General features: G+C 48.3%; 1 protein-coding gene across 2 annotated transcripts in view; it reads left to right on the forward strand.

Moving 5' to 3' along the window:
• CTNNBL1 (catenin beta like 1) overlaps positions 1–26113 on the forward strand; it is a 55230-nt gene that overhangs the window by 9495 nt on the left and 19622 nt on the right. The window contains exons 3-11 of one of the 2 annotated variants that reach the window (XM_074842928.1): positions 1125–1231; positions 2578–2717; positions 6616–6713; positions 8969–9062; positions 9910–10001; positions 13062–13134; positions 13413–13471; positions 14175–14323; positions 20576–20757. In XM_074842928.1, the coding sequence (XP_074699029.1) occupies positions 1125–1231; positions 2578–2717; positions 6616–6713; positions 8969–9062; positions 9910–10001; positions 13062–13134; positions 13413–13471; positions 14175–14323; positions 20576–20757 (994 nt within the window). Of the gene's footprint in view, positions 1–1124; positions 1232–2577; positions 2747–6615; positions 6714–8968; positions 9063–9909; positions 10002–13061; positions 13135–13412; positions 13472–14174; positions 14324–20575; positions 20758–26113 lie in introns of both variants that reach the window. The other variant, XM_074842927.1, reaches the window with a different exon arrangement.

A 26113-nucleotide genomic window follows, 5' to 3' on the forward strand; every position in this document is an offset into this window, starting at 1 on the left:
CTGTAGTACCGATTCCCTGAATGGGATGGTGACACGAGTGGGGCGGTGCTGAGACAGGTCGGGCCTGAGAACGTTGGAAATCCAGTAATAACCAAAGACTTGGTGGTATTATTGTGATGGAGTTTGCTGAAGAAATAGACATTTTCTCTCTCGTACAGGATTGTTGCTTAGAGTCGCTAACCAAAGAGTCTTCCACCAGAAGCATCTCTTGATTTAATCCTGCACAGGGGATGGGACACGGAACTTGGCTTAAGATGTGAAGGGGTCTGGTTGCTTTTTCATTTTGAGGATTTCTCTTTAGTAGTGATTGTAACATAATCAAATAGAGGAGAGGGAAGAGGTTACACAAGAAAATCTATATCAATGTTTTATTAAGTGCACTAAAATTGTGAAACAAGGAAGATAACCGAATCGTGTTTGTAGGTGTCAGGGAGGTACCTAAAGTTAGTGTGCTGTGGTACAGTGAATGTACAATGCCAACTGAGAAACACCTTGGAAGAAACTAGAGTAAAATATTGATTATTTTTTTCTTTAGAAAAAGACTTTAAAATAGAAGTAGAAGCTTATCCAAGTGAGGAAAATACAAAAGAAGATAAGCTCAGGGCAGTTAGATGTAGACTGCAAAACGAAATAGCTCAATGGACTTTGGAAAAGAAACTATTCCTGACCCTGAACTGCTAATGCAGGTTAATGTGTGGGAGGCAAAAGCCTCAATACGGGCTGATGGTGCCGGGTGGTAACGGGTGTAAAAGAACAGCTCAGGGCTGAGCCACAGCGGAACTGATGTTTTTTCATTGATACTCAGTTTTGAAAGTGTAGGGAAGCTCTTCTGGTTCTTTCCCAAAGAACCTTCCACTGGTAAACCCCTGGCTTATAAAATCTCGCCTTTGAAGGTTTTGCTTTGGGGAACTTGCTTGGGTCAGAGTTGGAGTAAATCACTGAGTAGCAGTGGGGGGCAGGTGCCGGGGCAGCTCTGCCGTGAGACTGCCCGGGGCTGCGCTTGTTCCCCGAGGGCCTGGGCCCGGCTCCACTCTCACCACGTCGCTGTACTCGCCCTTTCGCATTTGCCGGGTGATTGTTCCAACCATCCAAAACTCTGTTTTCTGCCCTTTTGGTTTGGTTAGGAGGAACCTTTGGATGAAAGTTCAGTGAAGAAGATGATTCTCACCTTTGAGAAGAGATCTTACAAAAACCAGGAGCTGCGGATCAAGTTTCCTGACAATCCAGAGAAGTAAGATTATGCTCGGTCCCTCTCTGTTATCTTTTTTATTTTTGGTTTTGGGTTTCAGCCCTAAATCAATTTCTTGAATATACAGCTGTTTTTGGTTACCTAAGGCTTGTGTGACAGCAGTTATTGCCATGTAGTTCTTCTAAATTGTATTTGAAACTAACTTTGTTAATTAAAAACAGTGTTATCAAGACTCTGGTGGTGGCCGGTATATGGCTGGCAGCATGAAAAGAATAATTAGCAATGAAGGGCAAAGTTCTAGTTTATTAAATTCTCGCTGTTGTTAATATTCTAGATTGTGAAACTTCAGGAGTTTGTTGTTTTTATTTTGGGAAAGCACAAATTCAGTGAAGTTTCGTTAGTTTCGGTATCTAAGTAAGTGGCTTGGTTCTCAGAGAGAGAAACTGAGAGAGAAAATCGAGGGAAGGAGCTCAGGAGCTCCCCCAGCATCATCGGCCATGCCGCAGCTCGCTGGGGTTTGGGGGCTCCTCCTCTGCGCTGCCTCTTCCTCGCTGACAGGCAGGTGGGGGGGGGGGCCTGAAAGATTGAGATCTTGGATTAGTGAGTTTTGCTTTCCAAATAATTAAAGATTTCGTGCCATCATTTTGTGTGAAGGTGTGTGCTTGCGTGTGCAGTCAGTGGTCTGTGTGGGAAGAAGATAATGTCATGTGGTGGAGGTTTCAGATGCTGCGGGGAGGGAAGGGGCTGGGTGCGGCTGGCGGCCAGGCTGTGTCTGTGTTTGTTTCCACACCTGCGGTTCTAGGGAGCCTCTTCCTCCGTTCATGGAGTTTTGTTCTTCACGGTAAATTAATTTCTTCCTACACTTGAGTGCCATTATTTTTTGTCCAGTTTGTTGTTCTTTTAGGCAAATTTTTTTTCTGGGCTGCACTTCAGACTAATACAACCCACGTGCTAATACGTGGTAGCAAGGGAAGGTGCGTCGCTCTGGAGAATGGTTTCTGTGCAGGGTTTCTGTGTAGCCACAACCTCTTGACTTTTAAAAATTATTTTTTTACCAAAGTTCTAGAACTGATTTACAGAATAGGAACAAATCTGCTTATTTACTCTTATGTAAATTATGTAGTAGGAAGCATATCCTATTACGTGACTAAACTCCCAGGGGCGGGCGCGGGACGGGGTGGGGCACAGAACACCTCGAGGAGTCGGGGCCCGGTGACGCCGCTGTGACCGCGCCGGGAGGATCGAGGTGCGGGGGCCACGCGCGCTGGGGTGACGCCTCTTCCCTGGCGCCTCCCGGGAGGTGGTGGCCGCTGTTTTGACAGGGCTGTGCGCTGAACACAACGGGTGGACTTTTTGCCTTTTTATTAATCGCTTTTGTCTTGCCGCAGGTTCATGGAGTCTGAACTGGACTTAAATGACATCATTCAGGAGATGCACGTGATCGCCACCATGCCAGACCTGTATCACCTGCTGGTGGAGCTGAACGCTGTGCAGTCCCTCCTCGGGCTGCTGGGCCACGACAACACAGATATCCTTCGGCTGTTAAAGCAGCTCTCAGTGAGAGGCTTTCTGCAGACTTCCTGTAATCTCTTCTATCCTGCTTTCACAGGCTCATATATATGTTTTTCTCTTCTTTCCCACCACACTGAATTTATGTCTCTTTTTTTTTTTTTTTTTTTTGTCCAAGTGAAAACCTTCTTTGTTCACACAATATTGATTCCGATTTTTTTCAGTGCTGTTATTCTCCGTTCTTGTTTTATGACCCTTTCATCTCGGTTTGAGTGGCTGTGTTAGAGTGTGCACAGATGAACAGCACGGGACAAGCCCTGGTGTGGGCTTAGCAGCACGTAGCCTTGAACTGTGTGCAAACTTTGGAACAGCCCCCAGTAAAAATGAAACCAATTTACCCCTTTTGGTTGAGAGCTGAGCTGTCGTGCTTTCAGCTACTTGCCATGGACTAGCTCACCACAGTGTGACAAATCCTTCACATGTCCATACCTTTAACTGCGCTCAGAGCCTGAGGCTGTGGGCAGCCCCTCTGGTTCCGTAAATATCCAGAGGCATTTCCATGTTCAGTTAGTTCTTGTGTCGCTGAACCTGATCCCTGTGTGCATCTGTCTCTTGTTCTCTGAAGACCTGAAGACATCTCAGAGAGAGTTTTCTGTCTATACTGTTAAAGCTTTTGGTAGTTTTGAACAAAAACAGTGTCATTTTTTTAATATCCTGGTGCTGTGATGCTTAGCCATCAGCTGATAAATAGAACTACGCCTGGCTTACCATTGTGTAGCCTTTAAAAGCAGAGCTCAGCCTGCACTGCTTGTAAACTATTCTACAGTAGATTAAGCTGAAAAATTGTGACATGATTTGAGATATCATGTGTCTGTGTCCTGACAAACATTAGTGAATGGAGGGAGCAGTGAAGCCCAGTGGAAAGGGCACTGGTCTTACTTGGGACCACAGCAGGCTTTTCTTTTTCCTTTTTACTGATTCATGACCTTAGGAAAGTAATTTATTCTTTACTTCTTTCCTTTATGTGTAAAGCAGTAGATAATACTTACCAGCTTTTCTGAGGTGTTTTGAAATGCGCAGTGTTGAAAGGACTGTTAGTGCTAAACGTTGTGGTCAGATGCACAGATCTTGGTTTTCTTTTTTAGCACTTTCCCTTATAGTACTATATGTTAAGAAATCATAATTCATTTTTTCTAAGTGGGTGCAGTGATCAGCAGATAAAACCAAAACACAAATATTTTATTGCGTACCAGTTTATATTACAAAGCACTGCTTACGTGTTTGGGTATTTTGACTTGTATCTGGCTGAACCTTGGTGTGGTGAATGCTGGGCCCTGCGGAGCAGCGAACCCCACAGCTCTCCTTAGCTGGGACCTGAAATGGAAGTTGCTCTCAATAAATGTTTGTTAACAATTTACTGTTGTCCAGTGGGAGCCACCTACCACGTATGAGCAGTGTCGTGGCCACCATAGTTTCATGACTTTTTTTTTTGCCAGACACCACAGGCTTTTTGTGTGGTGTGTGCATGGCTGCTGCTGAATTTCTCATTCACAGGGAAGATACCAGCTATGGGGATTCTGACTGGGATAGCAGAACTGATTTGTAGCTGGAGCGTGCAGGAATACAGCTTGCTTTGTCCTTTCAGCCGTGAAAGCTGTGTCCTGGGGTCACTGCTGCTGTCAAAGACTTGTCAGCATTTCCACTGTGAACTCTTTTTAATTGGTTTGCAACTTGCCTGCCAGTTAGTTTGCGGGTAGAAATTTGGCCTGTGAATTGCAATTTTGGGAAAAGTGTATTTCTTGTTATAAAACTGCTGAAGTGTTTTCAGACCCGTTGGAAGCAGGACATGGGCTGTAGTAATGCCTCTTCACTGGGCGGCTGCTGCTGCTTATGTGCAGGATGGAAACACCGTTAAAGTCAGGCATGTAGACGTAAAACTAAATTGATATAGCTCAAGTTTGCTAATGAGTTTTTGTTAAAACAAGTGGAAAAAGATTTTTAAAATTAGTTCTTCAAGGAGAGAACCAAACAAATGGCTCTTCAGATGTGATTTAAATGTAGTGTCTTGAGGGAGTAATGCAAGGAGACAAAAGCAATGTCCAGGGGGAGCAAATAATCTGCTGGAAGATTCAGGCAGTTTTACACAAAACATGTGAATAAAGGATGATCACTGACAAGATTTTATTAATGAAAGACAGGAAAGCTTCAAGTGAGGTTTTGTTTTTCTATCTCCTGAATTTTATAGGAGAGCTGGTACTCTCACTGTCAGCCTCCACAGAAGCCCCTAGACAGGAGTGCCCTGCCAGATGAACTCCTCTGACTGCAGGTTCTTTGCTGTGCTCTCTCAGAAAAATCTGGCTCCGTTGTCTTCACCGCACCCAGTGGGTAGCAGCAGTCTCCAGTTAGTTCCTCCCTCATCCTTCTCTGCTCTGGGCTGATCAGGCCCCCTTCCCTCAGTCTTTCCTCGTACATGGTGTGTGAGCCCCCAACCATCTCATGGCCCTCCCCTCTCCTGAGTCCAGTATGTCAGGGTCTCTCTTTTACTGGGAGAGCCCACAACTGGACAAAATACTCTACATGTTGCCTCATGAGGGCCCAGCAGCAGGCAAGAATTCCTTCTCTCGGCCTGCTGGTTTCGCTCTTGGTAACGCGGTGCAGTTGGTGATTTGCCTTGGTCGCTGCAGGGCACGCGGGTGACTCTGCCTCAGCTTGTCCGTGGAGCTTCCAGGTTCTCTTCTGCAGAGCTTCCCCCCCGGCGGCCCCAGCGCCTGGGCCTGTTCCCTCCCAGGTACAGGGCTTCGCATTTGTGGAACTCCACGAGGTTCCTATGGGCCCGTTCCTCCAGCTTTTGTTAATCAATAGTTGGTTTCTTGCAGAATAAATGTAAGGCACGTTATTTCCTGTTAACTTGCTTATTGAGTTGTGCTCCAGCTTGCTTTTAAAAATTGTACCCTGGTGCCTTTGACTGTGTTTTTGTATGAGCACGAGTGACTGTCTGCCCGGTGAGGAGTAACCACCTCTCTTTGGTTCCTGATGGCAGCTGCAACTGGAAGTTGCTAAGAAAAGATACGTGCAAATACTCGTGCTGCTGCTCGTGTGTCTGAGCAAATGCACAAATAGGAGAACTGGGAGGCTGGATCGTTAGCCTGTGCATTTTAAAGAGATTCATCACAAAGTTGTTATATAGGACATGCAGAAAACTGCATGTCCTGTTCTACCCCGGTGGGACTGGGGCAAGATTGATCAGCATGTCTGAGAGAATAGGAAAGTGGCTCTAATGAGCTGGAATACGTCTCGTCGTACAAGAGAGCCGTGTAGCAGCCGGGCGAGCCGTGTGTTATGCAGCCCAGAGTTAATGAGTGAAAATTGGGCTGGCAGAAGCTGCGCTGCTCCTGCGAGGCCCGCGGTTAGAGGAGCATGCTGGCCTAATTGGGCCGGGCAGGAGCGGGTGGTCGCTCCCGCGTCCTGCAGCGGCCTTGTTAGCCGCGTGCCGTGGCGGGTTAGCAGGGTGTCGCGGAGAGCAGGATACCCAGATCACATTATTATAACTCATTTCTCTTTGCTGATACTCAATCTTGACGATGCAAGATGGTGCCTAGTTATACCAACTCTAGCAGTTTTGGTTTGAAAAAATCAAAAAATTAGTATCATCAGGAAACAGTAAAATTGCCTGATACGGTAAGCACACACACACAGTCACCTTTGGTTTTATCATTCTTAATTGTTAGGATTCCCTGATTTTGGTGCTTATGAGACTGTCTGCTGAAGCAGGCTCTGCTCTTGGCTCTGGTGTTCCGTGCCCCACTGCTGTAACGTTACCAGTGGTTGGGTCGCGCCGTGCGCACGCTGGCCTGAGCAATCTGCTTTTGATCTGAAATGTGTCTGTCTCCGTGTTGGTTGTCCTTAACACCTGGCACATGTTTCCATAGCCGTGGTGGACTTGCTTCAAGAGCTGACCGATATAGATACTCTCCATGAGAGTGAAGAAGGAGCTGAAGTCCTCATAGACGCTCTAGTAAGTAGCAAACTCCCCGTGATTTCAGTGCCCGAACCACGCCTGCCTGACGCAGGGCGGCAGCGACGCCCCGAGCTGCCCCGCTTTCCGCGGCTGCGGCGATCCGTACCGGGCAGGAGCCTGCTCCCTGTGCCTGGGATGCTGCGCTGAGGACTGCGGTGGGTGTTTCTAACGCCATGTCAGAGTTTGGGGAGAGGGTTCTTCTCGCACCGTGAGTTCAAGTTGCGCTTTTTGGAAGGAACGTGCTCACATTGCAGAATTTGTGTCAGCTGGGAGATTTTTTTCGTTCAGGGAGGGAGAATGAAGTAACATTTGTGACTTGAGCAGTGTCCTGTTGAAAACAGGAGGTTGATTTGTACTTTTCTTCCTTGTGGCAAAGGGTGACCTCTGTTCACCCGTGAAAAATTGATGTTTGAGGCAGGGCTCAGATTGTTTTCTGAAGAACAGCGGGGCCGTTGTGATCTTTCAGACTGACCTTTCACATGGGAGATGAGTAGTCTTCTACCCAGTAACTCTTGTTTCCAACCCCAAAATCTGTGTTCGATGAACTGGAAGATCTGTTGTTATAGTGAGGGTATGCATTTTTCTTAACAAGAAGTAAAAGCTTGAAAGTTTTCATGTAACAGAGCTAATGCATTTTAAGGGCGGAGGAGCGTTTAGAGGTGATGATCCTTTTTGGCGCAGAGATTAAACAACCCCAGAAAAATGCCTACATGCAGCAGAAGATGCATTGCTCGGTCTTAAGTGCTCCCTGCCTGGTTAACTCCCTCGGGTGCCTCTTGGCCTCCATGGCGGTGGACTTGCCCCTTCCCTGGCGCTTGCGCTGGGTGCCCCCTGCTCCTCGGCTGCGGGAGGCGGATGCTGAACTGAGCAGAACCCCCCCGAACTTGGCCACATCTGTCTACCTTTGGCAGCTTCTGCTGGTGAATTGCTGCGTTTGTGAAATGCTGTGGCTGTGTCTTGTTCTGTAACTATTACGTTGAGATTGAAAGACGTGGAATTATGGGTTTTCTTTTGTTTGCTTTGTTTGGCTGCTCTGTTTTCTCCTACAATCCTTCTTGTCCAGTCACTGTAATGTTACCTTCCAAAGGTTAATGGCAGTTGCCCGGAGCTGATTTCCTCCAGCTGGCCTCTGGGCTGTTCTTAATTACTCTGCCTTCGTGGAAAGATTGCTGGATGACCGAAATGGTAGAGAGGAACTGCTAGCGAAGATGTTTTCTATAAAATGTGCAGAGAGGTAGTAAATCAAGTGAAGTTTTTTTTCTCTGTTTTCCTTGTCACCAGCCCACTGATAATAGCCAAGTTTTAGAGGTTTTATTGTCCTCTTTGAAAGAAACAGGTCAGGCATATCTTGAGAGATATGTTTAGATGTCTGCTTTTTAGATTACTTTTTTTTTTTTTCCCCAAAGCAAGTAGGTATAATGTAGGGTATCTGTGAAGTTGCACTACCTTCCTCAGCAGCTCGTACTTGTATTTTTTCCATGTGTTCACTCAGCCCAAAGCTAGTTAATGGTGTTTGAATTGGAAATGTTATTTTGTTTAACTTTTCCAAGCTCATGTCCACAATGGAAAGTTAGCCGAAGTCAAGCTGGACTCTGTCCCACTGCAGCTTTGGAAGCGCTTCTTGCGTGAGCTTTTTGGTTGTGAGGCTCTGCCTGCAGAAGTGGGATCTGCTCCTGCCCTCGATTTGTCTGGCTTTCGTTAGCGTGCTGAACTCAGCTTGGTACATTCACCTTGCTGGGGGCTGAATGCAAGGCTTCAGTGTTTGGATTAGTATCTGCGTGTGCGAGCGTTGCTCCTTCAGTTTTAAGGCGGAAGATGTAGCAGAAGCGTAGGCAGACGGGCAGTGAACAGTTGTGGTGGAGCTGCTGGCAGAGCTGAGGGCTGGCCCATCCGCGGTGGTTTGTGGTGCCTCGCACTTCAGAATTCTGAGGGATTATAAATCAATCAGGCTCGTTCAGGAAATAAGACTGTGACAAGGTGCATGTTTTCCTCCAGATGTTTTCCTGTTTAATCTGAAACACAAAAGTTGTTTAATTAATTAGGACAATAGTGGCAGATTTACTTGGTGATTCCTTCGCTTCCTCTGAGATTTCAGAGCAAGATTGTTAACGTCTTCTGATCATGTCTGGCAGGATGTTTCAGCAGGGCTTATTGATTTTTATTTATTAACTCGCCTGTTCCTCCTCCTTCATCTTTCCTTTTTCAGTCTTCTTTCTTACCTTTTTATCTTTCCCATGACCCTGGTGATTTAGGTGGAGGGCCAGGTCGTGGCCTTGTTGGTCCAGAATTTAGAGCGCCTGGATGAAAGTGTGAAGGAGGAAGCTGATGGTGTCCACAACACGCTGGGTAAGCGGCTGTTGCACAGCCTCCCGCTTCTTTCCGTATTTTGTGAAGGCGGGTGGGTTATCCCCCCCCTTCCCTTCCGCCCTCCTTTCCCCACGAGCTGCCAGCGCTGCGGCGGAGGACCCGGGGCAGCTTTAGTTCCAGCACCGCTTGAACTCGCGGTAAAGCCCCGTCCCTGGGGCCAGCGCTTGTCGCACGGCGGCTGTAGGTGCCTCTTCCCGAAGCGGTTGTGTAGGGAGGTGCTGATACGCGGTGAGACTGCACCGCGCCAGGGGTGCTCCACTGTCCCCATGTTCACTGCGGGCTTACCTGGCAGCTTTGCTTACTCCACCGAGGACTCTTACGTCTAAGCGATCTGTTTAACTTTCAGGTGGTAGAACGTTTGCATTTCAGGTAGCCCGTCGTTACCTCTCTGTTCCCCAGTCTTTTCACAGCACCTCTGCAGCCTGTTGCCATCATTAGCATTTAAACCATCCTCTGCTCCTTTCAGTCCTTGGGGATTGTGATCTCTGAGGACTGGAAGAATGAGAGACCCTGGAAACGTGAGTTTTGGAATGTTTACTGCTGCTGGTGTTAGTTAAGTTTTGTGCAGTGAGAATTGCTGCTGGAGTAAAGGGAAGGATCTTAGGCTTCTTCAGCAGGAGCTGGCGTCACTGAGGATGGGCTGTGTGGGCAGTGTAAAAACTGGGAGGGCATCATTCACCCGAGCTTGTCTCGCTCAAAAAAAGGTAGTTTTGTGAATAAGATGTAACTTTGAGGAGCCCTAGGGAGGACCTGGCAAAGCAGTGTTGATACAGGCCTGAGCTGAAGCGCAGGTGGGGAAAAACGTCTGTTTTCTGTGTCTCCTCAGCAATCGTGGAGAACATGGCAGAGTTCCGCCCGGAGATGTGCACGGAAGCCGCGCAGCAGGGCCTGATGCAGTGGTTGCTCAAGAGGCTGAAGGTGAGCTTGTCTACTGCCGTCGTCTGGGAGGTGTCGCAGGGAGAACTGTCAGGGCGCTGCTCTGGAACCTGCTGTGTGTGAGGTGGCGTTTGGCACAGTATGAAAGGCCTGAGGCTACTTACTATTGGTCCTTTCCATTTGTGTAGGTTATCTTTGTGCTAAATTCTAACATTTGTCAAAACAGTGAATTCAAAACTCACCTCAGAGTGGGAGGAATGTCCCTTTAACTTACTGTAAGCTAGCAAAGCTGAAGGGGTTGGCGTTATGTGTAAGGAGCTCTACACAATGTGATGCAGGTCTGTGAGTAGAAGTGCTCTCCGTTTCTGTAGTGTTTGCCTGGAAAAGCATCTGTAATGTCGAGTCTTCTTGAATGTCTTTGGGTTTGACTTGTTTCCGGTAGCGTGTGACGGTCTGGCCTGCAGAGCCGGTCCCCGCGCAGCGCTGCCGTACCGCGGCGTCCCCGCCTCGGGCAGCCCTGGTGCTGGAGCTCCGCCAGCGCCCGCCTGCCTTCTGGAGACCGCTTAGGTTGAACTCACAACATTGCCCAAAATCGGCCGGTTTTGTGCGCACGTGCGTGTGTTGGAGAAGCCAAGTTAAGGGTGAAAAGTTAGAATTCAGGGTTTGTAGCTGCGGTTTTAGTTTCCATGGACATACTTCAGTCTTGTCTTTATGTTGTAAACATCTTGCAGTAGAAGGTGTCGTCCTTCTGCTCGTATGATTCCTGCGTGGTGGATTCTGGTCCGTGGCTGGGACCTGTAGGTCTGACCAGTGAGCGGGGAAACTAATAAATGCCTTTGCTTCCTACGTTCCTAACACTTTTTTGAGTTTCCAGCGGTGTTTTTGTTTAACTGCTGGTGGTGGTGGCGACTTTTTCTCTGAACTCATCTGATTGTCTTTTGAATTCAAAAGTACTTTTTGATATCCTTAGCATCCTGTGGCAGTGAGTTACACAGTTTATACTGTTTAACTCTTGTGTGAACAGATGCCTGAACATTCCCTGGAAAATAGGAAAGGAATGGATGGTTCAGCACTCTTACAGAGCTGGTGAAAGAAATTTAGCAAACAGATTCTGGCTTTTTCCTAACCCTGTTAGTAAGGCATGAGCACTTCATACTTAAATGTCTTTATGGTTGGAAGGCCTCTGAATCGCCAAAACACTCTGTCAGCTTTGTAAGTGTGCAGATACCCCTCTGTGCACCTCATATACTTGTTAGTAGAAGTGACCTATAATTTCTCACTACAGGTAGTAACATAATTATATTCCTTTTGCTTAAAAACAAAAAGTGAAGTTAATTTTATTCCAGGCAGGTATGTACTGCTGCCTGCCTTGTAATTACTCTGGCAGCTGAGAGACCTAGAAACTGGGGAAAGCAAAATAATCACAACTTGGATTCCCCTGCTTGGTGCCGCAGAAAATGGATGTTGAAGGTGCTCAAACCTTGGTGCTGAATGTGTCTTTCCTTTGCCCCGGCGTGGGTTTGGGTTTGGGGATGTGTGATCAGGCAGCGCCGCTTCTCGCGGAGCCGCAGGCTAATGAAACCCTCGGCTGGCACTTTGCTGGTGGCAGCGCTTGGTCTTGAATCTCTCGCCCTGACAGATGTGGTTGGGATTAAACCAGGATCGCAGCAGCTGGGTAGAGCGTCGTGCTGCTGAAGCATGTCTGCGGGATGAGTTTTAAAATCCGAGCTCTGTCTAGGTGTCGGTGAGACATCTGGTGCACAGCGAATTCCTGTTTTCTGACTGCATCTCAGGTTGCATAACTGTGTTCTGACTGTCAGAACTGCCTCGCAAAGCTCCGATGGAGAGCTTAGTAGCTCGCTGCTCCAGACATAAGCAGGGTTTGATGATGTTGTGTGCAGCCTTGGGAGAACACAGCGTCATTCCCGGTGCTGGCCGTAGGACAAGACCCCGCCTGCCGCCTCCCCACGCGCCGCCGGCCGCTGCGGGACCTGCCTGGCTGCTGCCAGTGCCCTCCTCTGCACAGCGGCCGGGGACCGTTGGCACTGAAAAGCTTTGTGTAAATTCAATGGTTGGTGGCATTTGGGATCTCCCTGCTCCTCATGTTTCTGTGTTGGATGGTGCTTGTGCGTTGTGACCTTTCCTGGGGCAGCAGGTCGGGATAATTGGCCCACGGCAGCCTGGCGCGGGCGGGCGGGCTCAGCCGAGCTGCAGGTAGTCGTGCGGTTGGGGGAAGAGGGCGCCTGACAAATGGCATGTTTTAAGCCTAGTACTTGCTGCTTGCTTTTCCTCCCCCCCCCCCCCCAAATAGTGGAATACAAATAGCTGGTAACTGATGATTTTTAACTTTTTTTTGGTTTATTTTATGAATTCCTTCAGTAAACCAGTTTGCATTATTATCAGATCAGTTAATATTCAGTCTGTTTGTGTAGATGAAGCTACTTTGGCAGCACGCAAAAACAGTGGATCTAGTTCAGAATCCCACTTCAGGGATTTTTTTTTTTTTTCCCTTCAAATTCATTGTTTTGGTTTCATTATGATTTTTTTTTTAACACATTTGTGTATGGAGAAAATGTATGAAATGAAAGTTATGCGACTGTGCAGGCTAAACCCATCTCATGTTCTTCTGCTTGTGACGTTGTGATCCTCATACAAAACTCTGGCAGTTACTATTTGATGTTATTGTGATGTATTTTCTGAAATTCTGTTTTTGGTGACAGGTGCAGACTTCCAGGACAGGGATAAGCCTCATGCACTCACATAACAACAAGGAAAATTTATCACAGGAAAGAGGTTCAGTGTTGCAGACAGCTGGAGACTCCTCAGGGGTTTTGAGCCAACTTGGTCAAATCTACTGGCGTAGGGCAGTGTGAAGGATCAGAGCTGAGCTTCTACACATGCGTGCATGAGCACACCCCCCCGACACCCCTGAATCAGAGAGAGTTGCCACTGTTCTGTCCCTGCGGTGTACTGCGAAGTTACCGCTGTTGTATGTTGGTTTAAGCGTTGCTCATGCGTTTGGTGATTTGATTAATGTGTTCTTCAAATCAGTGAATCCCGGGGCCGTGCCCTGATGGTCTCTTGTTCCTTCCTCACCAACAGGCTAAGATGCCTTTTGACGCCAACAAGCTGTACTGCAGCGAGGTGCTGGCTATTCTGCTCCAGAATAACGACGGTGAGACATGCCTCTGGTATCGATACTCTGTTGGGGTGGGATCCAGACTTCTTTCAGACCACAGCAGCACTCTTCTGCCTTCGGCTTCCCTTCGCCTGTGCTCTCTCCCCCGCGCGTGCTCTCTCACATACGCATGCACCCTCTTTCTCTGCAGCTTTTGTATTCTGTCAAGCTGTATTGATTTTGTTCACTGATGTATCAGTGTTAGATGGCTGTAAAATCTGACAGTTAGCTTCATTTTTCTCTCTCTTTTCCCCCGTCCCCCCACCTCCGTCTAGACAACAGAGAATTGCTTGGGGAGCTGGATGGGATCGATGTGCTGCTTCAGCAGTTATCCGTGAGTAATTCACATACGCCCTCTCTGCCGTCGGGAGACTCGCGGGCTGGCTGTGAGGAGCTGGAACAGAGTGTGGCAAACTGCAGCTGCTGAAGGACAGCAGTGCTTCATGTTTAGTGGCAGCATAGTCCCTGAACAGCTTCCACATGGGTGTATCATCCATGGTAGATGAAGTTAATCCCCGTTTTAAAGATGTTAACGTTGAGGTACGCAGAAGTTAAATTATTTTGTTCTAATTGCATGGCAAGTGGGAGATAGGCAGGGTTGGAATTTGGCCGTCTTCAGCATCCTCCACTGCATTGTGCCTGCTTTGAGCTCGCTGAAGGTCGGGTGTTCATAGCTCACTTCTATTTCTCGAGGCAGTGCTGTCTGCAGCACCCTCAGTGAGCGCCGTGCTGAGGGCACTGGTGAGAAGCATATCCACGTGCTGTTGTGAATTGGGCAGTCGGGGAATTCACCTTGCCCTTCGGGGGCCCCGTATTAAATCCTGCATTAGGCTGCTGCACGTTTGTTGGTAAACGGTCAGGGCAGTGAAGAGGGCAGCAGAGTTGAGAGAGAACTCATCAGCGATGGGTGTGACTGCTGGCTTATGCCTATCGGATGCTGAAGGCTTGTGATGTAAAATGTTCATGTCTACTCTACCACAGCATGGACTAAATCGGGCCCTTCATTTTGGGGTAATTTTGCTATCTTTGTCCTGCAGGTGTTTAAGCGACACAACCCTAGTACAGCAGAAGAGCAGGAAATGATGGAGAACCTGTTTGACTCCCTTTGCTCCTGCCTGATGCTCAGTTCCAATCGCGATCGCTTCCTGAAGGGCGAGGGGCTGCAGCTGATGAATCTGATGCTTAGGTACCCAGATAACTCTGATTTTTCTTGTCTGCTTTTGACATACCAACACGCCTTCTGGCTAGGTGTTTGTGGTTTTCCATTATATTTGTCTGTCTTCTCTTTCTTTTTTTCCCAGCGTGTAAGTTGGACCTTCTCAGACACAGAAGCTCCACTCTTTGTCTTTAGCTTTGTTTCCCAGACCTGGGGTTACTGCAGTAGCTGCTGGCCAGTAACAGGGCAGAGCTGTGTGACAGACACCAGGTGAAAGAATGGTGTAGGTCAGGCCTCTAATCCCCTGAGGATTTAAAAGACCCAGTGAGGGTAAGAGAATGGTTGGATGTCTCTAGGGAAAATGTTTTTCCTTTTGTTTCCGAATTTAAGCTTCTCTGTGTTGTGTATCCTCTGAGCTGGTGAGTTTTTGTGGATGTTGATACAAAAATGGCTCTTGTGAAATGGGCACAAGTGCACGTTTCTTCCTGTGACACATTTTGTCCCGCTGTGGGTCTCCAGGGCTTCCCTGCGCTCTCCTCACTTCTAGTCTGGTACCGAGCTGCGTCTCCTGCGCTGACCAGTGTCCTCCAGCCTCGGGACTGGGCACAGCGGGGCTGCCGCTGGTTTCGCTGGTGCCTGGCTGGTTGGCAAACGCCAGGAGATGATGTATTCCTGCAGCACACGGCTGGGCGATGCGCAGCAGCAGGGAGCTGAATAAATAACCAAACGTGGATTATTCAGATAGGAACACTGGGTTTTCTTGAGGCTAATTAAAGAAAAGCTCCAAAACTAAGAGCGAGAGGGAAGCCTCCCTCTGCCTCAAGTACTAAGCTGCTGAGCTAGCCTTGCAGAACTAATTACTTGCACTTCTTGTGCCATGTGGGTGGGACTCAGTGTTTGGATTTTTAACAGCTTTTTCCCCATTTTTGGACTCTACTGTTTACCACTCTGTACCAGGATCCCAGCTGGAAAATGATGACAAGAGGAAAATTTCTCCCTGAATGCATTTCCCCCCCACCCTGTCGTTGTGAAGGGTTTAGGAAGGACAAAGCCTGACTTAACCACCAGCAGCAGCTGTGTCTAATGGAAGGAGTTTCCAAGACCTCAATCTTTTGATGCTTAGGAACCAACTGATTGTGCAGTCTGAATGGGATGGGTAAAGTGACAATGGGAAAAAAGTAACAATTCATGTAATGTTTTCTAGAAGCTTATAGCACTGCTGTCCATACACATGGACTATACTGACAGTTGATTTTTTTTTTTTTTTTTTTTTAAACTCTCCTAATCTAGTTCAGATAAGTAGAAAAGTTGAAGTTGTTCTTTCCTGGCTGTTTGAACAAATAATGTGAGTCGACAGTTGACTGAGTCTTTTCCCCAAACCAGCTCCCTTCTGGCCCCAACTTGTCCTACGCTGCAAATCTCATTGGGAGAGGGCAGCACTAGCTGGACAGAGAGAGTAAACTTCTTGCTTCTAATGATGTCTTCAGACTAGAGTTGAAAGTGTTAAGCTGGTGATTCATGTTTTTCCTCTTTTGAAGAGCTGCCAACCGCTTTTCCTAGTATTTGACACTGTGTTGTTGACATGTCAGTTCATTCCTATACACAATATTCTTTTTTTGTCTTAATACCCCTAAGGAGTGACACTGCAGGATGCTGACACCGATGATCACACCTGTAACTAAAGCATGTGGAATCGGTGACACTCGGCCCACGCTTAAGGCTGTGTGCATGCTTCAGAGTGGCTGCTCGGAGCCGCAGCGCTGCCCCGGAGCTGTTCCTGCTGGCAGGCTGGTGTTTCCTTCCCACCGTGGGCAGCCTCCTTCCACAGGCCTGGCAAGACGTGGCGGTATATGTGTTATTTAAGTGGTTAACTCGGATCTTCGGAACTGCCGGAACGCGGTGCTGAGCTCTGCGATCTCCGGGCATCTCTTGAAAACCAGCTATCTGGGTTCTAAGTCCTGGTGCTTGGTCAGTAGTAAGGGAATGAATGACGCTGGAGTCAAGTGCTCTGTGGAGATCGTCTGATCGAGGGAAAAGCCCTGGTTTGTGGAGATGAAAATCAGGGAGGGGATGCTGGGAGGAGGCGGCTGCCTTAGGAGGAGAAGCTCTGGGCGTGCTCACTGCTGCCGTGGGGGGTCCTTGCTTTGATTGCAGGTAGAAAGCGCTGCTGGACTTGGTGCTTTGGTGAGGAAAATAGGGCACATCTCGGTAGCTTGCAAACCACCAACGCAAAGTGTCTGAGAACTGACGCTGCAAGGTTTTGGTGTTTGTTTGCTTGTGGGTTTTTTACATATTTTAATATGCAGAAGATATGAAATGGCTGTTAATTCTGTCAGCCTCTGTAACCATTGGCAGTTCCCTTGGTGTGTGTTTAAAAGCTCTTGCAGGTGCTCAGTTTTTCTGGGACAGAACTGCTTTGGTACCTGCAGGCTGGCACTGGAAATGGGGAGTGAACCTTGGTAGCTGTGACCTGGAGCGCTGCAGAGTATTGCCCTTCTTTGTGGTTTATCATGAAGGTATCAAGAAGACACAGAACAGAAATGCCATGCAGTCGTGATTGACCACCTCCCCCACAAACAAGGCAGAATATTTTTCTCTCTTGTCGGTGTTCTCTGAAGACTAGGGGGAGAGATCTGTTATTTTTTGTTTTTACTTTGAAGGCGGTTAATCATTGTACCATAGTCTGTGTGGATGAAAGGACAAATAAGCAAAGTTGAAAGTTTATTGACATGATGTGAGATAGATAAGCTGTGTGAGAATAAAGATATCAGGCTTGAATCTCCATTACTGTCGTGGAGAACGTAGCATTCTGTATCTAGTGCTGAGGTTGTTCTGTTAATAATGGTCGTGCACAGACCTGGAGGGGAGAACAGCAGCTTCCAGCTGAGCGTTTCATGTGCTGGAGAGATTCCTACAGACAGTGATGGAAACGGGGCTCCTTTTGCTTATGCTGAGCCTTAAAATGCCTGGCTGGTGGTGAGGGATGATGTTGTATTGGGGGAGCTTCTGCTGGTTTGTGGGGAGCCGGCGGTAGCACCTGAAAATGGGCACAGTGTGGCTGCGGCGCTGCACGTGCGTGTCCACAGCAAGTCCTGCGCTTGGGGCTCAGGTCTCGGGCTTGAGTCGGCCACTCCACCGAGCAGAGGGGTCTGGGAGAAGATCAGACAGGGAAGCAGGGAGCCTGTGACAGCAGCAGTGAGGTAGGAAGTTTTGAAGTAGGATGAGAGCATGGGTATATATAATTACTTGATTTGCATCTCTGCAGCAATGGAGGCTCGTTTATTTTATGGAGTGTCTCTATCAAAAATAAGATGGTTTATCAAGGTGGTAACCAGTGGTGGAAAGTTTATAAATATCACATAGAATTAAATTCAATTTTTTTTCTAGGTCAGGAAGCACTTTTTAGTACCCAGTCCCTCAGCCTTGCCTTGGTAACCTAAATGCAGTTTACCTTACAGAGCCAAAAAAGAGAAGAACAGGCTTGTAATGTCAGTTCCCTTGCGCGCGCTGACAGGAAGCTTATTGCTTTTGCTGTAAAATTGTGTTAAGGTTTGGAGGAGATGCAGCCACTCGGTTCCCAGGGGATGTGTCAAGAAGATTCTCCGTTGCATAGGAAAAATGACGTGTGGCTTTCGCAGTTATTAACCGGAGGCGCGTGTGTGTGCACAGAGAGATGCAGCAAAGGGGCCTTACGGAAACGGGCATCGCTCGGGCAACGTGATTTTCTATTCTGCAGCCATTCAGTGGCTTTTCCCGACCCTCAGCAAAGCACTTCCCTGTACAGCAAAACCAACCCTGTCGGGCTCCCCAAAGCTTGACTTAGAGCTAGTTCAGGGTATATTTTTTGACGATTATTAAAATCCTTGTGTTTTCTTGTCCTGCTGTTCCTAATGACCCCATGGAAACTTAGACTGTCTCTTTGCTAAATCTTCTGGTTAATTAAACAGAACCATTTTATGCAGCGCTTTTCCAGGAAATCTAGTGTTCTGGTTTTGCTAGTATTTTGGGAAGTGAGAGATTGTGTTATGCTAATGCGGAAAAGTACAAATAATGTTAACACCTCTTCTTTCTGAAATGATAAATGTACCAAAAGAGCTCTCTCACATGTCAAGGTCTAAAAGGAGGAAAACAATGGTTAGCAAATAAAGTTGTAATTCAGCGTTCCGTATGAAGACTGAGGTCACTCCCTCTTCGGCGATCCTCACGTATGCTTGTCTTTGAATTAGTGTTCAGCTAAAAGTTACCTCAATAAGCACAGATGAGACTAAGATAAACTGCTTGCCCTCTGGCAGAATAAATATTTCAAATAAAATCAACTCTAGACAGTCCAGTCAAGCAGCTATTGATCTCTAAAAGCCTGAACTTAAACCCAATGAATATTCCAGAGATCAGCTCTGCAACCTTCCTAAATGCTGATCAATATGCAATTACTTCCCCTGAAAACATTTCTTATATTGTCTGCCTAAGAGGAACTTTATTTTTAGCTCCCTGCAGCAGGGGGTGGGGGTGCTGAGCCCCCTCCTGCTCCGCTCTCTGCCCGCGGGTACAACTGGCCGCTGCACCAGCCCCCGGCTACACGTGGTGCTCTCGCCAGCCGTGTCGTGCCCGTCGGACGCCCCCGCGGCTGCGCTGGGCGGGGGAACTTTCTGCGGGGCTGGGTGTTAATATCTGGGTTTTTAGCTTGCGTCTTGTCAAGGGTTCACAAAGTTTGCTTTCTGAAGGGAAGGCGTTTTCCGCGGCGCTCGAGCTTGGGCTTCAAGAAGCCCGTGCGGACGGAGGCGAGGCCCGGTGGCTAGCTGCTCAGCGTGCCCGTGTGCCGCTGTGCGGGCAGCTCCCACGCCGCTGGGTCTGGCCGGTGTGAGCACGGGCAGGGCGGGAGCTGCCGCCTCCGTGGGGACGAGCAGGGGGCTGACCCGCCCCAGCGCTTTGCCCTTCGTAGACCTTTGTTCCAGGCCCACGGTACCGTCGGAGCACCGGTGGCAGCGCGGAGCAGGTGGTGTGTGTCCGAGGAGGATTGTTCTCTCGTCTCTCTCCAGGCAAAGAGCACAGCTTCTTTCTGGGGGGAGTTATTTTTATATGTGCGTGTAGCTATGTATTTGTTAAATTAGCACAGGATCATGGAATGGTTTGGCTTGGAAGGGACCTTAAGGCCCATCCAGAGCCACCCCCTGCCATGGGCAGGGACACCTTCCACTAGCCCAGGTTGCCCAAAGCCCTGTCCAACCCGGCCTTGAACCCTTCCAGAGAGGGGGCAGCCACAGCTTCTCTGGGCAACCTGTGCCAGGGCCTCCCCACCCTCACAGGGAAGAACTTCTGCCTTATATCTAATCTAAATCTGCCCTCTTTCAGTTAAAAACCTTTATTATCTTGGGGAAGACAAAATCAGGGCAGATTGCCATGCACTTGGAGCAGAAGGTGGTGGGGCTTGTGACGTCCTGCCCCGGGCAATGTCCTCCTGGGCTGGCCAGGCCTTTGGGGACGCTGGGGGCTCTCGTTCTTCAGCTCGCGGCAGCTCCTGCTGACGTTTACCTAGTCTGTTGGTTTTATGGGCTGTATTAGCGACCGCTTTTTCAGTTCACGTTTCACAAGGTATTTTAAATTTTCCCCTGGATGAATTATAAACTCCTCTGTTTCTGGTTTGAGAGGTACAGGGCTTCTGGAGATCATTTTCAGACCGTCTGTGTGTTACCGGTGTGGTTACCAGCACCAGCATTCCAAGCTCTCGTTAGAACAGAATAGCCCAGAGTCTGTCTGCATCCTTCCCAACATGCTTTCTGGAGATGGGGTTTTCTTCATTATAGCTGACCACCAAACTTACTCCTTTATTAAACTGAATTATTGCTAGATCTAAATCCTGATCTTTTTGGTGTGACAGTATTTGCCTTGTGTACCCAACCCAGTCTCCCTGCAGTTCTGTGCTAGTGTTTGTAAGGTGGTGAAGAAATAACTTCTTCAATAGCTGAGAAATAAAAAATAAGAAAATAAAACCATAACAATAAAATACATAAAACGAAATAAAAAGAAAATAGAAAATGAAAAAGAAATAAAAGACATTAAAAAGGAAATAACCAAGAGAATGTTCCCAGCCACAGTTTTGGAAAGAGTATTTGTCAATATAATGTTTTGTCTTCTTGAAGAAAATCTTGCTTAGAGCTTGTGCTCAGACTCTGCATACTTTCCTTGTCCTACTCATTTCCCTTTTTCACGCTGTCTCTATCAGGGAGCGTGGTCCAGAGTTCCTCATGTCCCTGAAAAGTTTGACTTGCCTCTTTCTTTTCACAGAGAGAAGAAGATTTCCCGCAGCAGTGCCCTGAAGGTGCTGGACCACGCCATGATTGGGCCCGAGGGCACAGACAACTGTCACAAGTTCGTTGACATTCTTGGTCTGAGGACCATCTTTCCTCTCTTCATGAAATCGCCTAAAAAGATAAAGAAAGTTGGCACAACTGAAAAAGAACACGAAGGTAGGCGTGCTTCCAGACCCTCCTGTTGTCGCGGGGGAGGTGAGTGGAAGGTGGGTGTCTGAGAGGCGCCTGCAGCGAGCGGCGATCGGCACCTCCCGTGCTCAGGGCTCCTCGGGCAGCTTTCGGGCCTGCCCGCTCGCTCTCGCAGGCTGGCCGCCGGCAGCTCGGCTTGCCCTGCTTGTTTTGGTATCAGCACTGCCTGGCGATTCCACTTCATGTGCTGTTAATAAGTTATTTTACTCCTGTAGGGTCTGTTGTTTGAAGTTCTGACTCTTTGATGCAAAACTCTTTTGAAAAGAGTAATGAGGCAGCTACAAATGTCACCTCAAAAGCAGTGTTTTCATGGCTCTGAGCACTGAAGTGTGACTTGATGAACATCAGGCATTGCAGAAATAAACTGCATGCTTTTGAGGTTGCCTTTTTTTTTTTTTCCTATTTTTTTGCTCTTTCCCTTGGAAAACTGCTTCAACAGAAATCTGCTGTGGAGTGTTACTGCAGGACCTTCTGCTGGCCTGACCCTAGGGTCAGTCCCTCCTGCTTCTGATAGCATTACCTTTTCCATTTTGTTGATAATTGACTATGTCTTGGAAGAAACTTTAAATACTGCCAGTGATGCTTGAGGTTTTGTGCCAGTCCATTACTCACCTCAGTTCTATAAAGGGGGAATATTGTCAAAAGCTGAAGCGGTGTGAGCGGGTCTCAGGCTGGCCTAGCACCTGTCCTTAACTCTTGCAGCAAACCAAGGGAAAATGGAAGGAAACACAGCAAAATGGGAGCTCTGAACCCAGATACCCGGCCTTGGTCCTGTCCTCGCAGCTGGGTGAATGGGGCGGCCCCTCCCTCTGCTTGTTCCTGGGGTCGGGCGGTGAGGAAGAGGAGGGGCAGATTCAGCAAGCGGCTGTTTTCTTCTTGAAAACTGTGCCGGTGAGCGGGTACCGAGGCCTGTTCTGGAGCACCAACGCTCCAACGCTCCAAGGTGCCATCATGGAGGCAGCGGCTGGGCTGGGCTGGGCTGGGCTGGGCTGAGCTGGGCTGGGCTGGGCGTCACACAGGGAGCGGCAGTGCCGCGGGCCGGGCACACGCGTGGCGGCGGCTGCTCCTGCCCCAGCCCAGCGTGGGGGGGACACGTGCCCCGGCTGCCAGTTCTGGCCGCCTTGTCTGTCTCATGTAGATAACGGTGAGGAAGAAATGCTGCCGTGTGTGCTGGGGTTTACACAATGAAATTGCAGAGGGTGTAGTTGCGCTTAGACGATGGATTTAGGGGCTGTTTTGAAATCTTCATTTGCAGTATGAAAATAAGGTGGTTTAATTCTTCCTACTGAGAGAAAGCTCGAGCTAGAATATGAGCTGCTGCGTAGAGATCTGGGTCTGTGGCTCATGTCATTGACTTAATTTTTCAGTTTGGGAAAGTGAGTTAATCTCTGTCTGATCTGCTTCGTTTTGAGACTGCAGATGACATCTGTGTGCAATCCTGGCTACTGTGAGGATTAGGTAACAGTCTGGAGAGCCCTGACGGGGTCAGTTCCTAACTATCTCCGTGATAGGAAGAAAAGCAAATCTGCCCTCAGGAGAATGGAGTGATCTGTGCAAACAGTCTTTGTATCATACCTCCCTCTCATTAGTATTCAGAAGAAATGGAGAACATTAAGATGAGTCCAGAAATCAGTTTTATTAAAATAAACTCTCCCTAAAACACTGTGGTAGTAAGTCCAATTTTCTTTGTCTTGCATCACTGGGCAGGTGAGTTACTGAATTTCTAAGGATGGGAGTTAATTGAGATGTTTAACAGTGTTCCCCTGGAGCCTGTCACAGCCATTGTCCTGACACGTGTATAAGCAGCACAGTATATGTTTTTACTTTGCCAAATGTTGCACGAGCGATGCAGTAATTGCTGCGTGCTCGGGGGCACTGCCGGCTCATGGTCAGCTCCAGGAACACTGCAGGGACTCCCTGGTGCCGGCGGTTTGACAGGGAGCGCCACGGGTCTGGTGGGACCCTCTGTGCAGAGCTGGGAACTCGCTTCTGTCTGCACATCTCTCTGCTTGTTTATCAGAAAGGATGCTACTAGTATTCAGTCTTCAGTTGTCATCTTTTCTTGTAAAAACTTTATCCCGTGTTCAAACTGTTTAAAAAAAATAATTAGAATGATCCTCTTCTGCTAGGAGAGCTCATGCGTGTGTGAAATGGAGGAACATGTTCCTTTAAAGGGTTACTGGGGATGGCTTTGTAGCAGAGGCATCAGTGTTTATTGAGAAGCAGTTCTAAGGGGCTGCGCAGTGTAATGCCGCTGAGACTGCGTCGGGACAGCCGCTCCTGGTGATGCTGCAACACAGGAAATTCTTAATGGGCTGTTAACCCTGGAGCCTAATTGCAGGCTTAAAGGGCAGCCCTGTTAAAATGCTTCCGCACCAGGTGAGGTACCAAAGGGCTCTGCCAGAAGCGTTTGTGCACTGAGGCTCTGCCCGCTCCGCCAGTGCCCCACGGCCAGTCCCAGGCATCCCCTTGCCTGCGGCCACCCGGGTGCCACCGGGCTGCGGGTCCCAGCACCGGCCGGGGCGCGGGGATGCCACAGTCGGCTGCAGAGACGCTTCTCGGGGGGCATCCGGGGCTCCATCTTCAGAGCACAGAGTCTCGTATGTGTCTGATGGTTGTAGGAGAATACGCCCTTGTCTTTAGTTTATAGCAGTGTTGCTTTCTACAGAAGAGGTAGTCTATAAAATAACGTTTATTTTATTGTCCTGAAGGCGGTGTTCTGAACGTGACAAAATAATAAACACCCTGGTGAAAAAAAAATATCGGTGTGACTTGGTGAGCTTTTATTTATTACAGAAATTTATAATCCAAATTAAATTTGATAAAAATAACTTTTCTGTAATGTATTTCTCTCTGTTTTTAAAAGCTAGCATAAAGGTGGCAGTGCTGGTTAGCTACATTTTAAATACTGTCAGTGTTTGAAAATTATTTTACGCTAGGGAGCCTGTGAACAATTTAAATCCAAACTGCACATATTTATGCTTTAGGTACACTATGTAATTAGGAAAAAAGAAAGGGAAGATTTCTTAACCATCTTCATGGGTGATCTGAGCCTGAAGATTGGGCTGGTGGTGTCTAACTGACTGCACATCATCTACACTTGTATTTTGCCTGGCTTTGTACAGATCGTGATATACTTCTGAGGGTATTAGGTTTGGGGAAAGATCTCAGTTGAAGCAATTTCCTCTTTTCTGAGGCAGTGAAGCAACTCAAACCAGAAATATTTTGCAGTTGAAGACAGAAATGGCTTAGAGTTTTCCTGTGTCTGTGGGGTCAAAACACTGGTGAGTGCCCAGCTGGGTTGGGCAGCCGCAGCGAGCAGCAGCCCGGAAGGAGCAGCAGCGCGTCGGCGTCGCGAGCAGCGTGTCGGGGTGTGGTTTGTTGTGGGGGGTTGGTGGCGTGAGCGGGGTCCCCCCTCGGTGCTGCCTGGCGCCACGTGGAGCGGATGGGAGAGCGGATGCAGCAGGTTGCAGGAGGTGGAGAACCAGCGACAGTGACCGCAGAAACACGTTTAATTCCACTGGTCGCTCAGAGTTTGGTTTTCGAGGGGCTGCTCCCTGCAGTCCCCCCGCTGAAGGACCGAGCTCCCTCTGGTAGTGTCACCCGGAGGGCTGCTGGCTCAGAGGCTGCGCCGCGCACGCGCCACGGTGCAGCATTGCCCGGCCGTGGCGTTCGTTGGCCGGCGGCACACGGCAGTGTAGCACAGCCTGCCTGCGGCGAGCCTCGGTGGAAGGGTAAAGGCCAAATTGTGGAGAAACGTGCTCTCGGTCAGTCTGAGGCCGGGGGCTACACGGCGCACGTCAGCCGGCGAGATCTGCCGTGTTGGTGTGTCCTGACGGGGTGTGCTGAGGGGCTGCCCCGCGGCCTCGGTGGGGCTGGGGGGCAGAGGGGGCAGAGGCAAGCGCCCACTGTGTGTGTGGCTGCACAGAACCAACGGGAATTTGGCTCTGGGTGGTTCTTGGCATGGATCTAGGGTAAGGTTTGAGATAATGCTTCTGTGTTGTGAGTTTTGAAGTGCGGGGGGTGCTGTACGAGTGGCTGTGTGCTGAAATCTCTTCTGTTGCCGAGCCGAGGGTCAGTGTGTCTTCGCTTCCCTAAGGGTGCAACAGCTCTTGGTGCTGGACTTCCCCCAGCAACAGTCAGACTGAAGTGCTGGATGCTGACTTGAAATTCTTGAACAGTCTCAGGGAGCTAAAAATGGAGAAAACACGAATTCCTTCTGTAGCGAAGCAATCATAACTGGCTTGGCAGGCTGTATATTCTCCTGCTCTTTCTCAGGACGGTTGTTTGCAGTCTAGTTTTGCTCACTTGGAGAGTCTAATGAACTATAAAAGGATGTTTGTCCAATTCATCTTCATTTAAATGCCTTCTCTTGACTTAGACGTCAGTTTTACTTAGGAATCCTTAATTTGATAACCTGAGAATTAGTTCAGCCAATTTCCAAATGAGAATTCCCATCACTGTGGCTTTTTGCCCTCGAACAACAAGGAAGCCTCTTCTGGAGACACTCAGCTATAAGCTTCCTTTAAAAAGCAGCGAGCAAACCCCATTTCTTAGTAAATATGCTCTTACTCCTTTGTACCTCACCCTGAAAGGCAGGAAAGCCCTTGGCACGAATACCTCCTGCAGAGGTAAGTTCCCTGGGCATGGGAGAGCGAAAAGGCAGCAACAGAAAAATGGCCTGATAAAGAGTTATCTTTATCCACTGAACACCCTCTGCCAGCCGGCAGAAAATATTTTTCATTTGGTGGTCTTCTGAAGTGAATACCTAGGGAAGGCATCAGTCTGTTTAAACAGAACTTTATTGTGCCAATTTGTTATTTTACCACCAACCCTCCAGAATGCGACAGGAATCTGTTATTTCAATGAGCCATGTTGCTGAGGACAGAGTTAAATTTATCTCAATTAAAGTTAGCATTCTCTGTTACAAGAACATCACAAAAATAAACTTTCCCTGTCGATAGAAAGACTTTGGTTTTACATTCAGCATGACGGTTGGATTCCAGCTCACCAGGGGCATTACGTGTGGAGCTTTTTCAACCCTTCCAGGCCCCACTTTACCCATCAGTAAAATCAGTATTTCTTACTGTTGTCAGTTTTTTAAGACTAGATTTTTCTTGGCAAAATACTGTGATACTTGAGTGGGTTACTCTTCTGAAATGCAGATTCTCAGTGCGTGTGAAAACAGGTGAGCTCCTTGGGTGCTACCCCGTGGGAGTGGTGTGTCCCTCATTCCCTCACGGACCCAAGCACCAGTGGAGCGTGGGAGCCGTCGGTCGTCCGGGACTTCACAGCTGCATGGCAAAACCTCCCGGGTGGGTTT

Source organism: Strix aluco, chromosome 17 (assembly GCF_031877795.1).
Source record: "Strix aluco isolate bStrAlu1 chromosome 17, bStrAlu1.hap1, whole genome shotgun sequence".
In the NCBI taxonomy this organism is placed as follows: Eukaryota; Metazoa; Chordata; class Aves; order Strigiformes; family Strigidae; genus Strix; species Strix aluco.